This window comes from Rhinolophus hipposideros (genome assembly GCF_964194185.1).
Source record: "Rhinolophus hipposideros genome assembly, chromosome: 24".
Lineage (NCBI taxonomy): Eukaryota > Metazoa > Chordata > Mammalia > Chiroptera > Rhinolophidae > Rhinolophus > Rhinolophus hipposideros.
In genome coordinates, this window is record NC_138070.1 from 14,242,861 (window position 1) to 14,259,103 (window position 16,243).

The 16,243-nt window shown below is 50.6% G+C and overlaps 1 protein-coding gene across 2 annotated transcripts in view; it reads left to right on the forward strand.

The window, feature by feature from the left end:
• Positions 1-6,474, forward strand: part of SSH1 (slingshot protein phosphatase 1) — a 55,862-nt gene extending 49,388 nt beyond the window's left edge. For both annotated transcript variants that reach the window (XM_081037080.1, XM_081037081.1), the window contains exon 15: positions 3,173-6,474. In XM_081037080.1, the coding sequence (XP_080893206.1) occupies positions 3,173-4,426 (1,254 nt within the window). In that variant the 3' untranslated portion in view covers positions 4,427-6,474. The remainder of the gene's footprint in view (positions 1-3,172) is intronic.
• The last annotated feature ends 9,769 nt before the right edge of the window (positions 6,475-16,243 follow it).

The following is a 16,243-nucleotide window of genomic DNA, read 5'->3' on the forward strand; positions in this document are numbered from 1 at the left end:
TTGGGAATGTAGACATATAGGGGATCGGGGATCTCTAGGGGGCAACACTAATCCCTGTGTGCCCCCTTTACCCCATGCACCTCATTCGTGTCTTGGGCAGGGCTTCCAAACTTTCTCTTTTTTTTCCCCCTTATGTAAAATGTAAAACATACACCTTATTACGCAGCTTCAACATTTCTCAGTATGCGGCTGTTCTGAATTCATCACACCCTCATCCACTTTCCCACACCCTGGATTATTTTGAAAAGAATCCCAGATACGTTGTTTCATTCACAAATGCTTCAGCATATAATGTAACCACAATACCATTGCCAGCTTTAAGAAATTGATAGTAATTCCCCAGCATCATCAAATATCTGGATCTGAAATCAGATTCAAACGTTTAACTCCATCAGTCCTTTGTAGCTGTCATATTTAATGGGTTATCTGCAACAAAGGGTCAGCCTCAACCTGGCGTGTACTCAGAAAACCACGAATTCCTCCAGCCTTTTCCATCTTCCAAGTGGCCCAGGAATGGAGGCTGGTTTCCTGGAAGGTGTGCTGTGCCGCCCGGTCTGGCTTTCCACCCTCACTCTGTGCTGGTTCACTATGGCCAGGCGCTTCATGTCCCCTGGCTTCACTGCCCATCTCCCGGGGCAGCCATAAGTCGCTAGTGAGAGCACTCGGAAAGCTGGCAGACGCATTCTGATCTACAGAGGGTCCGTCATTATCACAATGGGAAGTTAGATTTACCGACCTCCAAATCATGAAACTAAATCATAAAACATATTGCAAACCAAGTGCTAATTACTCAAGAATTCCCTCCGTGATCCACCCTTCCTTCAAAAAGCAAATATCCGTAAAGACAGATGATACACAACCTCTTGGTCCAAGATAGGCGTAGCCGTGAGTCGTAGAATGGTGACCACGCGAGAAGCTCGGATGAGAGGGGAAATGAAGGACATTTATTCCCTCCTTACCTGGCGAGAATTTGATTGCACGGGTGATGTTACCTGGGGAATAGGACCTAGAGATACACATTCATTCATTTGTTCACCTCATGTTTATTAACTACGGCGCTAGGTTGGCGAAGGCTTGCAGCTGTACGACAGCTAGCACACGTAGAGATGGATGGGGAGATGGATGGCAAACACGTAAGGACGTACAATAACAACACAAATGCAAATGGAACTCCGTGTGGTGACACAAACCGTGGCGTGATGGAGAATAACTTGGGAGGGGAGGGGGTGAGAAGGAGTGGGCCATGTAGAGAACCAGGAGGACAGTCTTCGGGTCCAAGGAGCGGCAGGCGCCAAGGTTGCTCCCTGAGGGTGGAGAGCTTGGTGTGGTTGACGGGCAGTGGTCTGAGGTGCAGTTGGATAGCTGGCCGGGACATGTGGGGCCCCCGAGCATGATGGTAGGTCTCTGTACATTGTTCCAGGAGACTAGACAGCATGGGAGAGCTTTGAGCAGGGAGGTGACACGGCACCTTGGGTGTGGTCTGCAGTTAGGCTGATGAGTGTGAGTGGAAGCAGGAACCTGAGATGATGGTGGCTCAGAGGATGGGCTGAGGACAGAAAGGCACAGCTTGAGAGGCATTTTGAAGGTAGAACTCTGCTGCTGAAGTGTCAGTTCCTCTGGGAAGCCTTCCCTCTGTAGAAGACTTGGAGCTCCTCCCTCTGTGCTGGCACTTTTCACATGGTTTTCTGGTCCGTTTCCACCAGTGCACAGAAAGGAGGCCTTCTGAGGGCAGGGACTGTGTCTTCTCAGTTGCTGCACGTGATGCAAGTCCTGGCATGGTGCTCTCTAAATACGAGCTGGATGAAAGAATTCTCTAGCCCCCGCTCCCCATGGCCCCACGGGCTCTGAACGGTGCTCAAATCTCCCACTGTGGTAGATTTTACCACATTTTAGAATGTTAGGTTCTAAAGGTTTCAGAAGAGATGAACAGGTAGAGTAACTTTGGTTAGAGCTTCAAAAAAAATTCCTGGGTCAAGAGTTCAGGCCTTAACCGTGAGGGTGACCAGGTCTTACTGGTGCACCTAGAAGCCAGCTAAGACAGGGTTCTGCAGGAGACCCAGCCTCCTCCCTCCCCCACTGCATGCTCCCCGACAGCCTCCAGGAGCCACCCTCCAGGAGCCACGGCTGAGTTTCCGTTTGACTCCTCCAGTATTGGACCTGCCCATGACTTCTTACCTTAGGGAACCTCAGTCTGCCACCCTGGACGGTATTAATCTCTGACAGTCAGGGCCTGGGGACGGGGGGTGGCTAAGCTTCACTTGGCAGGAGAAAACTACCATATCTGCTCTTTGCCGGGCGGCTTCGTTTTAGACCAGCTTAGGAATCCCACAGCTAAACACCTCTTGAGGGGAGAGGGTCGGCTTCCCCTACCTCCACGTTTGCTCCTCTCTGCTCTGTCTCAGCCCAGACAAGCAGCCCTGGTGCCTGTCGATGGGCACAGGAGGAAGGCAAATGGGGATGGAGAGGTCCATGTCGAACTCACTTAGCCCCTCTAATACCAGAGGTGGGTGATTTTCCTTGGCAAACAAGGCCAGCATGTTTTCCATTGGTATATGAAACCCACTTAAGCCTGGCTCCCTCATTGGGGCTGTGGGCACCTGTGTTTGGGTCTGTAGTAGAATCTTTCCAAAACTGTTTTTGTCCCTTGCCACCTCTCTGGGAAGAGCATAGCTCGATGATGGTTCCATTGCTGGGTTCATGCTGGAAGGGGCAAGTTTCATTGTCCAGCCACAGACTCCCCAAATGCAGATTCTTTCTGGAAAGGAAAGAAAGGGAGACGGCACCTACTGTGCCAGAAACATAATTCCATTTAGTTCTCGATGCCGTGAGGGTAGAGTCTCCAGATGTGACTAAGGCTCAGAAAAGGATTGTTAGGTGCAGGTGGCAGAGGCGGGGGTGACCAGGGAGGCCCTAAAGCCCTGCTGATTGTGTGGCCGAAGGTTTGCCCGGGCTCGTGCACATGTAGCTTCTGGAAAGTTTGGTTCAGCGTCTCTAACTCAGCTCTAAGCTACTCTAGTCATGGTCGAGTGGGTTCTGAGAGGTCTGTGTTCCTGCATTCTCGGAAGTGAGTGTGCTGCCCCTCCAGGGCCTGCCCCCGCCCACCCCATGCCCTCTTCATACTTGGTGGTCTTTGGCTCATATTACACTCTCACAATGTTCTCTCCCCTTTCAGCACGATGCTATATTTGGGATCCTCAACAAAGTGAAGCCTTCCTACAAATCCTGTGCCGACTGCATGTATCCTACAGCCAGCGGGGCTCCTGAGGCTTTCGGGGAGCGACTCGAGAACCCTGGTGCTCCCGCCATCTGTACCCAGCCAACCTTCCTGCCCCACCTCACGTCGTCCCCTGGGGCCCACACATCTGGCAAGTCCCGAGCTTTAGAGAAGCTGGCCTCTGGCCCAACCAAAACACCCCCCTTCCTACCACCAGCAGGCCCGAGGAGGCCAGACACCAGTGGCTCTGAGGCCGGGGCTGCCCTGGAACTACCAGCTAGCCTTTTAGAACCTTCCAGAGAGCCCCAAAAAGTCCTGCCAAAGGCCCTCCTTTTGAAGAATTCTCACTGTGATAAGAACCCTCCTTGCATGGAAGTAGTAAAGGAAGACTTGCCACCCAAGAAAGATGTGAAGCCAGCCAAGGACCTGCGGCTCCTGTTCAGTAAAGAAACCGAGAAGCCAAGCACACACAGCTACCTGATGCAGCATCAGGAGTCCATCATTCAGCTGCAGAAGGCAGGCTTGGTCCGCAAGCACACCAAAGAACTCGAGTGGTTAAAGGGCACGCCCACAGACCCAGTGGCTCCCTTCAGGGATGGCACCAGCAGCAGGCTGGAGGCCAGCATACCCGAGGAGAACCAGGACCTGGCTCCTGTCCCACCGCCAGGGGCCCCGGCTCTGTCCGACCACGCTGCCAGTGACGAGAAGTCAGAGGCTGGCCCCCCTCCACCGGAAGGAGCCTCGCTGAAGAGCGTCACTCCCTTCCTCTGCCGCCTGGATCACACCAGTCATTTCTCCAAAGACTTCCTGAAGACCATCTGCTACACCCCCACCTCATCTTCCATGAGTTCCAACCTGACCCGGAGTTCTAGCAGTGACAGCATCCACAGCATCCGCGGGAAGCCAGGGCTGGTGAAACAGCGGACACAGGAGATCGAGACCCGGCTCCGCCTGGCAGGCCTCACCGTCTCGTCCCCACTCAAGCGCTCACACTCTCTTGCCAAGCTCGGAAGTCTCCATTTCTCAACAGAAGATCTGACCAGTGAGGCCGACATGTCCACCGTCGCCGACTCCCAGGATGCCAAGTTGAGCGAGGCTTCCTTCTTGCATGAGCCCCAGGCAAGCCCACGGAACCCAGCCGCCACCTCTAAGCCGTCAGGGAAATCCACCCCAGAAAACTTGAAAAGCCCGTCGTGGATGAGCAAAAGCTGATCCCGCCTTTAGCTGATCACACGATCCCTCCCTTAGTTTCACTGTGGATTTTGGTCAGCCCCTTAAGTCTTGATTTCTCTTAAATAATTGGCGTTCTCCTAACTCCACCCCCCCCACCTCTTGCCACAGAGAGGAGGAGAAGAAACAAACCTGCAGCCCGAGAAGAAAGGGAAGTGTCAGTTGTGTGGTTGGGAGAACCAGAAGCTGTGGGCCAGGAGACGGGGAGCCCCAGCCATGTGTTTTCAAGAAGAATCGTGTCTTAAGAAGAGCATATACAGATATGCACACATCAGAAGTGCTCCGTTTGCAACATGCAGAAGAACAGTTGTGGTGCTGGCAGATGGCATTGTCACCACGGCACACGTTCCTAGCTCATTCCGGCCCGCATGGGTAACTCTTGGATGGCAATATAAGTCCTACCTCTGTTCTTGCTGTGCTTTTTATTTTTAAAACACAATAATGACCAAGGCTTGTTCCAGGGAATAATGCTGTGTCAGGAAAAGGTTTTCCAAAAAAGAATTCTTCCTTTTCTTTGTTTTTTTTGGTTGGGATCCTAAAAAGTGTTAAGATTTCTAACTTGACTGCATCGAGCACTGTTAACGTCAAGCTACACGAAGGCGTCGAATGCTGTTGAACCAGCTCTGTGGTGCATGGAGATGGTCTGTGCATTTGATTTCTCTGTGCCGGTGTGGCGGTACGGCCGAGTGCTGTGTGTCTGGCCAGCACGGGGGGGCCGGTGGGGGAAAATGTGATGTCCTCAGTTGTTGCTAATGGTGGAGTTTAAATGGCACCTCACCCCCGACCTGGGGAGAAGGACCCACGAAGTGTGTTGAGTCTCTGCTGCTGAGCCTAGTAGTTGTGCTAAGGTTATGAAAGTGCTCGAGTGTCAGGCGGGGGCAGTGGTGCTGAGGTACAGATCGTCCTGCCAGGAGCCCCGGCACTCAGGTTCATTCGGTCACCATCTCCTCATGTTTGGGAGGAAAGGCGATTCCAGCTGAGAGAAATGTGACTGTTGAAAAGCTTCACAGATGTTTACAGTTGCCCCTTTCCTGTGGGGAGAATTCCTCCTGTTTCTCTCTGGCTCTTCCTAGCGGCGAGGATGCGGTACAGGAGGGGTCTGTGGTCCCAGCCTGGGCTCTGAGTACGTTTAGAATCAGGTGAGCTGTGGGCTCTGGGCTGGAGTGGAGGGTCGTCGGTGTCAGTCATCAAGACCGGCTGTTAAAATGTTTCGAAGGGAGGATGGGCTTGATGAGAAAGGTCCAACTCAGCAGACCGTGGCGCGCAGCCCCATGAGCTAAGAACAGTTTTTACATTTTTCAGGGCTTATAAAAACATTAACTAGTAGGGGACAAAGACCACGTAGCCGGCAAAGCCTAAGATATTTACTATCAGGCCCTATATGGAAAAAGTGTGGCGACCCCTTTTTTCACTTGACCACACAGCGCTGCCCAGGGCCCTGTAGGAAGAAACTGGGCAAATGTAAAGGCCTCCGTTTCCCTTCAACACGTCAGGCCAAATCCTTCTCCTGACCCACACCTTGCCAGCCCACCCCCAGCGTGTCTCCTGCAGTGGGGGGTGGCTGCGTTCATGGAAGAGTGCTGCTGGATGAAGCTTTCCCGCAGTTACAGCTTACCCTCAGGTGGGCCAGCCAGATGAATTCGGTGAAACTAGAAAGCCTTCAAGGACCAGCCAAATTCTGAAAGTGGGTGAATGAGTCACCATCTTACATTGGTCAGAACGAGGCTCCCCCCACTCCCTCAGAGCAACCATTCTGAGAGCACCCAGGCAGGGTCTTCGGGAACAAGGATAGCCCACATGTCAACGAGTGGGTAGAGGTTTTGCAAAAACCCTCTCTCTGGGAACTTTTTATCCCTGGCCTTATTCTTTTTTTTTTTTTTTTTTTTTTAGGTATACATTATTTTACTTGATAGGAATTTGTTTACTCACCACTGTCCATTGCAGTCACCTTAATAAGTGATTATCCACTTATTCCTGAAAACCCTGTTAGGTTTTTCTCCCTTTCTTTCAGCCAACAAAAGCATATTCTCAAAAAAAAAAAAAAATAGAATTAAGTTCAATATGTCTTGCCAAATTAAATTTCATGTGGTAGATCAATTTTTGTGTCAAAATAATCCTTTCGATTCGATGATGACAGGCTTGTGTTGGTTTCTGTAACCATGCCTGTGTGTGAGTGATATACTTTTGAAAACTTTTAATTTTGAAAGCCATAATTTTCCTTACCCAGTTAAAGGGTGGGACACGGATTACAAATATGAGTGGGGTTTTGGCCTTGTTGGAATTATTCATTCATTTTCGGAAACACAGATCGTATAGTATCATTGAAACAGACCGGGGCTTAGGGACCCATCATCAGAGCAAAGTGAATCATTCTTGATTTTGTGGGTAACCCTCTGGCCTGGAGAAAAGGATCAAGCTGTTTCTCCCAGACCCAGATCAGTTGCGTGTTAACATATGGCAAATTGCTCCTTGAAATATACTAACAGGACAAGAGCATGCTGCCAGACGTGGGGGCACCTTGGCAAAGACAGACGCATACCTGTGTCCGAAAAGCAATTTTGCTTCATAAGGATATGCCATATCCTGAATGATGCTTTGTCTGTAATCTAAGCTACGAGGATGATTCCAAATATGAGTGGCACAGGTGAGAGGCAGCGGTGAGTGCCATGAAAGTCATTAATTTCGGTGACTGCCATTTTCATGGAATGCTTTTGTCGAATTAGGAGAGGACGAACATTTTGTAAATCAGCTAATGATTGTGTATTCAGTTGTATTTCATCGTTCGCCTCACCTTTCCCTCACTTTCACTTTCATATAACATGCCAAAAGTTAGACTGCAGGTGATACAGGGAGGTCGCCTTGTCACGTTTCGTTAAGTCTGAGGGGGAAACCGGTCCCAGAGAGAGGAGAAAGCATCCTGCCCTCTCATCATGCCTTGACAATGCCAATTTCCATTTCTTTGTCGTAGAGCAATGTCTGTCACTGCATGAGCCTCTTAAGAACAAGATGCTCACTCCCTGCCTCCGTGGTCTCAGTGCAGGGGCCATGCTGCCCTCTGGGCTCTCTGTGGGGCAGTGGCACCCTGTCCGTCCTGCATGCAGCTCACTCACCAGGTGCTCACAGATGGCTGTCCCACCCCCTCCTGTTCCACCCCGCCCTTTCCAGCTAGAAAGCAGTCCAGCCCATTCTAAAAGCTCTTCCCTCGTAGGTAGGCCCAGAGGGTACCACAGGATGGATCCAAGTTTGCAATAGAATTGACACCTTCCGGACACCCTGTACTTCTGCACTCTTGTGTCTCCATGCAGGCTGATCCCAGAAGGTTTAGGAGTCCCCCTGCTCCCCTGGGCCTGTTTCTCTCCATGGGCAATAAATGCGGCATCGTTTAGTCAAGATCCTATAACCTCGCCCAAGGTGTCCAAAGAGGCACTTGCTCTCTGTTGGCCAGAAATGCTTGGTGCCAGAATACATTGCACCCAACCCTACTCTGGCTTGCCACGCACAGTTCAGTGAAGGCAAGCACTTCACCATGGGCAGGAGAGCTAGGCGGGCCGGGACGTTTGTGACCTCTGGACAGCACGGTGCAGGGTCAACTGCCCTGGGCCCACCCCGCAGGTTCTTGCCAATGCTTCATGCCAATCAAAGGTAGGTGATTGATCCTCATGCTCAGCTGCTTGTTTCTTTTTATTGTCTGCTCTGCAACCAAATACCTGTACGTACAAGTTCACGCTGCATATATATATATTTGAATATATATATATATATATGTAACTTGAATCAAATCATCATGCGCATTCCTTCTGTCTCATCCACACGCTGTCACCCGAGCTGTGAAGCGGCTCACCTGGAATGATCTGGAGTGACGAGTAGCGCTGCCCTGGTAGATCCGGACATGACTGCCTTGTTTTGGTCTTGGATTAGGTGCTGTGGCCCTGGCTTCAGTCAGTCTCTTAAACAGGAGTCTTTATAACCGGACCGCTGGTCCCCTGCTGTCCTTTCTGTCGGCCGTGCTGTACGAGAAGATGGCTGCTTCCTCCCTCTTTTCCGACACTGTAATTATTTTACAATTGAGTGCCTTAATAATAGTTTACAAATACTGTGTATTTATGGGAAACTGTTAAGCTCTCACCTTCTGTGATTGGATACTTTGCCTTGTCGGTGGTGGTCGGCGTTTGGCCTGGAGCTTGCCTGGCCCCCATGCCTGTGCTCATCTGCTGTGCTGTCTGATGCGTGTGCCTGCAACTGGCCAAGGAGCATTGCTAGAAACGGCACTGGTAGTTCCTCCAGGCGAGGCAGGCCCTGGCTCATGCTGCGTCGCACGGTAGTAAGGAAAGAATAAAACTTGGTGTGCTAGCCAGCTGGGGGTGGTGTGGTCCAGGCGCCCTCTGGACCACAGCCAGCCCCTCACCCATTCCCCCATCACACAGTTGTACTCTTCTTTCAGAGAGTTTTTTTTTGCTACCTAGGCCACCCTATTTTCGTCTCTGTTGGTATCCTGAGCTCTTTGCAGCAAAATGCAGGTACAGACCACCCCACTCCCCAAATCAGGAGCTCTGCAAGATGCGTTGTCCTTGGGTTTTCAGAAGCTGCCAGTGATTTCCATTGTGTTGCATAATGATACCAATTATTTTTTTATTGGGTTTTTTCCTTGTTTTTATATATATATATATATATATATATTTAAAAGGCAGTATCTTTTGTACTGTGAATTTGCAGTAGAAGATGCATAATGCACTTTTTTTTTACTTCTGTTGGTGTGTACTGTATATAGTCTGTGTGCTTCTTGTGATTGAAAATAAACTTTTTCTTTACAAATGCCTGATGACGTATGAACTTGTGCAAGAGAAAACTGCCTCTTCAACCCCTGCCAAGATAGTCGTAGCACGTTTAGCACCACGATGGGCAGTCTTTATACTGACACCTACTGTGTGCTGGGCCCCATGCTGAAAACCGGGACAAGTTAGACCAAAGACCCAAGGGCAGACATGTGAGCCCCTCCAGGAATTGTCTTTTTCCCCTGATTTTACCAGTGAGGAAAAGCAGACCCACTTGTGGGTGGTCATTTGTATACCAACACAACTGACCCCACCAGGTGGCCCTTGGAGTTTGGGTGGTGTCTCTTCCTGCACGAGCAGAAAACGTAAAGCTAGAGGTCTGCTCGAGAGAACGCCCTAAACTACTGCCACTGCACCTCGTGAGAGGGGACTATTGAGGTGATGACTGCTAACGGCCATGGCAGGACTCCCAGGGAGTCCCGGTCGGTCGCTGAACACAGCAAAGGCTTAGCTCATGCTTGTGTCACAGTCTACCGCAGGTCAGGACCTTTGGGTGGCTCTCCTCCCTGGGTGATTAGCAAAGCCGGGCTGCCTCCATGTTAAACCCTGCCATCTTGGAAGTCTTTGCTTCTAGCCGTCACTCGGGAGAAAGAGCATGGGAATCCATGTTCACTCTCAGCTGCCTTGGGCTGCAATACATCAATCACATCTCCTCACGTTCCAATGGGCAAGACCTGTGACAAGGCCCCACCACTCCTGCTGGGGGCTGAGAGATGGAAGGAGTACTCATGCCTGGTGAGCAGTGACTCCACCACAAGTACGTCAGCGTGACCAATAAATTCTAGCGCCTGTGGATCCAGAAAATACGGTTCCGTTCACCTAGACTCGCCCTGTCTCACCTGGACTCACAGGAGACTGATGGATAAACCCGAGCGCAAGTTTGTTACTTTGTAACAAGATTTATAGCTGTGGAGCAGGCCAGACGACTCCCTTGCCAATTAGCACATGGAGTCCTAGGTAAATCTACATGTGAAGTCAAATGATGGTTAGGGATTGCTTCCTGAGTATGAAATCAAAGCGGACAATCAGTGGAAGGCTTCTAATGGTTAGCGTTGACAAGCTGTAACACAGCCTTTTCTCGAAGATGTTCCTGAGACGGACTCTCTGAGGGTCATGGTTCAGGACACTCATCCTCAGCACGGCTGGAGACACCTCACAAATTCTCTTCAGGCTCCAAACATGAGTCAGAGCCTGGGGATGGGGCCCAGCACTCTATGTTTCTGATGGATTCCCTGGGAATTCTGACAGCCAAGTGTAGAAGCCATCAAAATAAGAATGTGATGCAATCAAGCAGGCTTCCACTTCATTCGTTAATCACATTCCACAGATGCTTTCTGGGGGCAACACCCACATCATTCTAACAGAATATGGGTGTTCCCCAAACCGGTCAGATACTCGTTTACCCAGGGCCCTAGAATGGCTGCTTTTACCCTGCTTTCTTCCTCAGAGTAGCAATCCCAAAGTTGAGTATGATCCCAGATTACACCTCCCGGGGGGATAGTTTTGCAGGGAGGACCGAGGTGCTTGCTTGTCTTTCGCCAGGGGAAGCCCCTCTTGACAAGACGCTTGAAGAAAGCTCCAGCAGAAAGAGTTTGGAGGATGGCAGGCATTTCAAGAGGATTCACTCCATGGTAGGAAAACCCGTTCCAAAGGAGATGTCCACCAACAACACACAAAGTGAGGCCGTCCCAGAAGACACCACCCACCCGTCCCACACCCTAACACAAGGGAGCAGAGTGTACCTCTGTGTCTTCTGTGCACCCAGCCCTTTAGGTAAAAAATACCTTTACATTCTGAGCCCCCTAAGTGGCCCTACTGACATTATCCTCAGTTTACAGATGAAGAAACAGACCTGCAGTGTGTCAGTCATTTGCCCAAGGTTACAGCTAAAAATAGTAAAGGTAGGTAGGTACTGCTCCACCTGCAACCCTGTCCCCCACCCCGGAAGCAGAAAGAAGCAAGCTAAACCTGGGTCTAGATCTCCACTGAAGTGTCAACAAGGAAACGTAAAGAGTCCGAAATGAAGTCTCCAGCCCGTGGGAAATCTGACCGGTGTCCCCACTCGAGAGGCCATCTCCAGAAGCACACACAAGGTGTGTTTCCCTCCCCCAAACCATAGTACCACGTTTCGCCTTTAAAAGGAAACTGCTCCTGCATCCTGAATATACTTGCAAAGGGTCCTGTTTCAGCCTGAAACTCCTTTTTTTTTTGGTAAACTGTTTCAGCAAATAAAATGGCATTTGCATGAGCAGCACCCCAACATAGAAGAGGATGTGCGGGTGTGGGGTGGGGGTGTCTGATATTAAGATTCTCCCACAAGTGGTTTGTTGGAGGTGGCGAGCCCCCACTGGTTTTGAAATTGGATATCAAACTGGTGAGTGATGAGGCCCCTTGCCTCATGGGCCAATAATTTGAGATTTAGCTGATAATGTATGCAAACCCCCTTCTGGTACACCTGGTACACCGTCCGTGCTGATTCGGTGGTGGCTATTATTGGTATTGGCGGGAAGGATGGAGGGAAGAGTGGTGGCAAAGAAGTAACCTATCTGAGCATCTGCCAGGTGCAAGTGTTTTGCATATTTTACCAAGTTGATCCTCACAGCAGATACGACCCTGTTTTACAAACAAAAAGGTGGAAGCTCAGAGAGGTTAGGTACCAGGGGTCAGGGTCACACAGCCAGAAAGGGACAGAGACCCAGGGTGCCTGACTCCAAATTCATGCACTTTCTACCCCACCGTCTCCCCAAAGAAAATAGTCCTTAATGTATTAATACTTAGTGTAATGATTAACATGTAGTAAGTGCTCAATAAATAGTTGATCAGAGTGAGTGAATGAATGAAATATGCTGTGAAAATGAGTCCCACTTTCATTCACTAAGGCTTGGAAAGTTTGGGGACACCCATGATGACTGCGTAAACCAAGTTCCTCTGAGGCAGGTTACCTCCGGGACCCCAGCAGGGGGTTGGCATGTTGGACTGAACCCCAGGTCAACACCAGGCATTAACTATGAATCAAAGAATCCTGAGTTTCTCAGAGTCCAAAAGAATCTGAAAGGTCATCCAAGCCAAGTCCCTTTATAACATCCATCCATTGCTGCATTCTTCCCCCATTCATGGCCAGGCGCTGGGGACAAAGAAGAGGCCGTCTATTTCATTCCTGGGGTCCTGATGGAAAGGCCTTCTGGAAAAGGAAGAAAATATACACCACCTGCGAACAGCAATGGGATGAAGAGGGTAGGAGGCAAGGTTTCTGTGTTTTCCTCCTTTCGTTTATTTTCCTAAATCTCTGCAACAGGATTATTCCTTTTATAATAAAAAAGGAAAATGTAAAGATTTAGTCAGACGAGGCTTTTGTATTGCGCTAAAATTTGCACTGTGGTTCCCGGGCAAATGGTTCCTGGACTCGTGGTTCCAGGAAATTCAGCACAGCATTGTAAGGAGATGGTCTTTTCTCTCCTCTGTTGGGGTAGCGTGGGTTCCCTCCAACAAAGATTACTGTCAGATCTCTGTGGCTCAGGGGTACCAGGCAGGCTCTCTATTCTGGGCTGTAAGCTTCTCCAGGCTGCTTGTGCCCACCTCTGAGCATCTGGGGGATGGCACTGAAACCATGTGTCGTGATGATGAAAGTACAGAGTCCAGGGCTGGCTCCATGGAAGTCAGGACTCCACACTTCCAAGGCCCTGCGACTGGTCTCATGCTCTGCTGCCGCCATCTTGAAATTCCTAATAATTCTTTAACAAGGACCAGGACGTTTCATTTTGTTCCCGGCCCTGGAAATTACATAGCTGGCCCTGGCAATGTCACCAGGCTGATCGAGGGCTTTGGGGCAAGGCAGCCCTGGGTGTTGCACCCTAACTCACTCACTCTGTGACCTGGAGCAGGTAATTTAACCTCTCTGTGCCTCAGTTTCCTCATTTGAGAAACAAGAATAACCTCACAGTGGCGCTGTCAAGATTAGCACTGTGTACTTAGCACAAAGGAAATACGCCTGAACTTATGTATTATTTGCTATATAAAGTACTTAGCACAGGTCCTGACACAGAGAAGTCACTATAATAGTGGGGCAGAGGTTTGCCGCTGCCGGGCAGCCCCTCTTTCCACCCTGCTTCCTTAGCATGGCTCTGAAGGGCAGCGGAGAGCAAACACAAGCTCCCTGGACTAGGAGGGACTCAGCTAGGGGTGTGCATGTGCGTCTTCCCCCACCCCTGCCACTGTCCCCAAGGAGGACACTGGCTCTGCCTCTCTCCCATACAAACACCATTTGTCTCTGACCTGGACCCCAGCGGGTTCTTCCCAGCAAGTCTTTGGGGAGGGAAAAAGCAAGGGAGGCCTGGAAGTGTGGGCTTGTCCCTACTGGGATCCAGAGGTACATCCTGTTCTGGCGTTGCCATGGCACGGCCAAACATCTGCCACAACAGACAGCTGGGGCTGGCGGCTGGCAGTGGGGCCGTGGATGGGTGAGGGCCTGGACGGGCTCAGGAGGCAGGGGTGGTGGGGGCGCAAGACCGAGCAAGACTCGAGCCTAGGAAGGACCCCCCCACCTGAACACGCACATGCACGCACACAAACACTCGTACATGGTACACACACGTGCATGCATGTGAGTTGGCCTTCCAGGACAGGCAGACTTCCCACAGGGAAGAGTTCTTAATTCTTGACTTTCTTCCCGGAGGTCCTGGGAGAAGATCCCTGGCAGGACTGGGTCCTCCTGAATTCTCGTCCTGGTCCAGCTGACAGCCAGGCTCCCAGAATTGCCTGAGGCCCCATCCCGCTCCCAAGATGGAATTTGTTTTCCTGGTTATTATTGTTGTTTTTCCTGATAAGAAAGTGAAACACAGTCATTGTAATAAAAATCACATGATATAGAGGAGTGACATAGCGGCACTCGGGGTTATGAGCCAACTGCTATACGTCATACCTCTCATTAAAACTACACGCACAAAGTACTTAGAAGGGCGCCCTCCACCCCGGGCCTGTCCGACTTCAAAGCCTGTGATCTTTCCACTAAAAATGCTGCCTCCTCAGATCAGCACCTTGAACCATACAAGTGCTGGATTCTCAGCGAATGGCCAGGGGTCCTCACTCTTGTTGCTGGTCACCATCCCTCAGCTCCCTGAGACCAGAACATTCCAGAACGTTCCTTGGGAATCCTTCAGGAACATTCTGCGGGGTGGGGCAGCTGATGTGGACATTGCATTGCTGGCCCAGTCAAGCATCATGAACCAAAGCTTCCACACAAAACGGAGGAGGTTGCCCTCACAGAAATCTAACAGGGACCCTGATGTGGGCGGCAGAGTGAGGTGAAAAGTGGGGGTTGAATAGGGAACTGGACGTGGAGAGAGTGTTCTCGGCAGACGGAATCATTGGTGCCAAGGCGCAGGGGGTAAGCCCAGTGCTCTGGCTTCCACACTCTGAACAGTCAGTATAATGCAGAACAAGGCCCGTTAGTGGGCGAGGTGTAGACCTTGCAGGGCCTTGTGGGTGGTTGTCTGGAGTCTGGGAGAAGGCTGCAGACTGTGGAGGGACGTGGTCAGCCTTCCCTCTAGAGCCACACTGCCTGATATGGTAGCCATTAGCCACATCACTAGGCACTGAATGTTTGTCCTCGTCTCCCCAAAGTCACGTGTGGAAGCCCCAACCACAGACTGTATTTGGAGATAGGGCCTGTGAGGAAGTAATGAGTAAATGAGGTCATAGGGAGAGGGTCTAATTCTACAGGGCAGTGCCCTTTCAGGAACAGGGAGAAACGGCAGAATGCGCGTTCTCCTGCTCTCTCTCTCTCTCTTTCTCTCTCTGTCTCCCTCCCCCCTCTTTCTCCTCTCTCTGTCTCTCCCCCCCTCCCTCTCTCTCTCCTCTCTTTCTAAACCAGGAAGAGGACTCTCACCAGGAAGTGAATTGGCCAGCACTTTGATCTTGGACTTCCCAGCCTCCAGAATTGTAAGAAAATAAATTTCTTTTATTTAAGCCACCCACTGTGATACAATTACTGTGATACAATAATTTTTTTATGGCTGCTCAAGCTGACTCGTATCCACATGGTTAATTAAAGGTAAATTAAAAATTCAGTTTCCCAGTTGTACTACCCACATGTCAAGTGTTCTGTACCTACGTGTGGCTACTGTATTGGACACTGCAGATATAGAACGTTTTCATCATTGTGGAAAGTTCCATGGGCAGCACTGTGCTAGAAAGATCACTCAGGGTTCTGGGTGCAAAATGTTTGCAGAGGAGACCAGCGGCGCTAGGGGTGCCCAGAATCCAATGAGATGCTAGTGGCCAGCACCTAGCACAGTGCCTGAAACACAGTAGGTGCTGCATAAATGAAGAGCCTGGATGAGGGAGGTGGGGGGGATGCAGATTGGGAGGATGATCTTAAGAGCGCGTCCGGAGGCTGAACTGATAGGCTATGGTCGGGTTTCCGGGCGAGAATTCCCGCCCGTTCTCAGGAATTTTTTTCGCTTTTTCGTTCCCGAATTGCGAGAAAAGTTGGTCGGGAAATCGGGCAAATCGGCTCCTTGAACCCAAGTGGTTGGTTGTATGGGCCGTCACTTTGTGGAAACGATTCATCGTGGAGAACAGAAAACAGTTTACATCTCGGGATTCGGGAACGGGAAAGCGAAAGAAATTCTTAAGAATGGATGGGAATTCACATCCAGAAACCCTATGCCATGGTGACTGGTTAAAGAGTTAAGTTCTGGCATAGGTTCTGGCATGGGCAGCTGAGTGGATGGTGGGGCCATTGCCTAAGATGGGAACCTGGGAGGGGGGCAGTAGGTGTGAAGGGTGAGGATGAGCTTGTGTCTGGGGTGCCGGTGGAGTGGCCACATGGAAAAGTCCAGGAGGTCATTGGATCCTCCGGCCTGGAGGCCAGCAGTGAGGTGTGGGCCGGGCAGAGATGTGGGAATGGATGGGTGTGCCCAAGAGAGGATGCAGATACAAGAAGAAGGGTTATGGGGGAGGGCCCTGG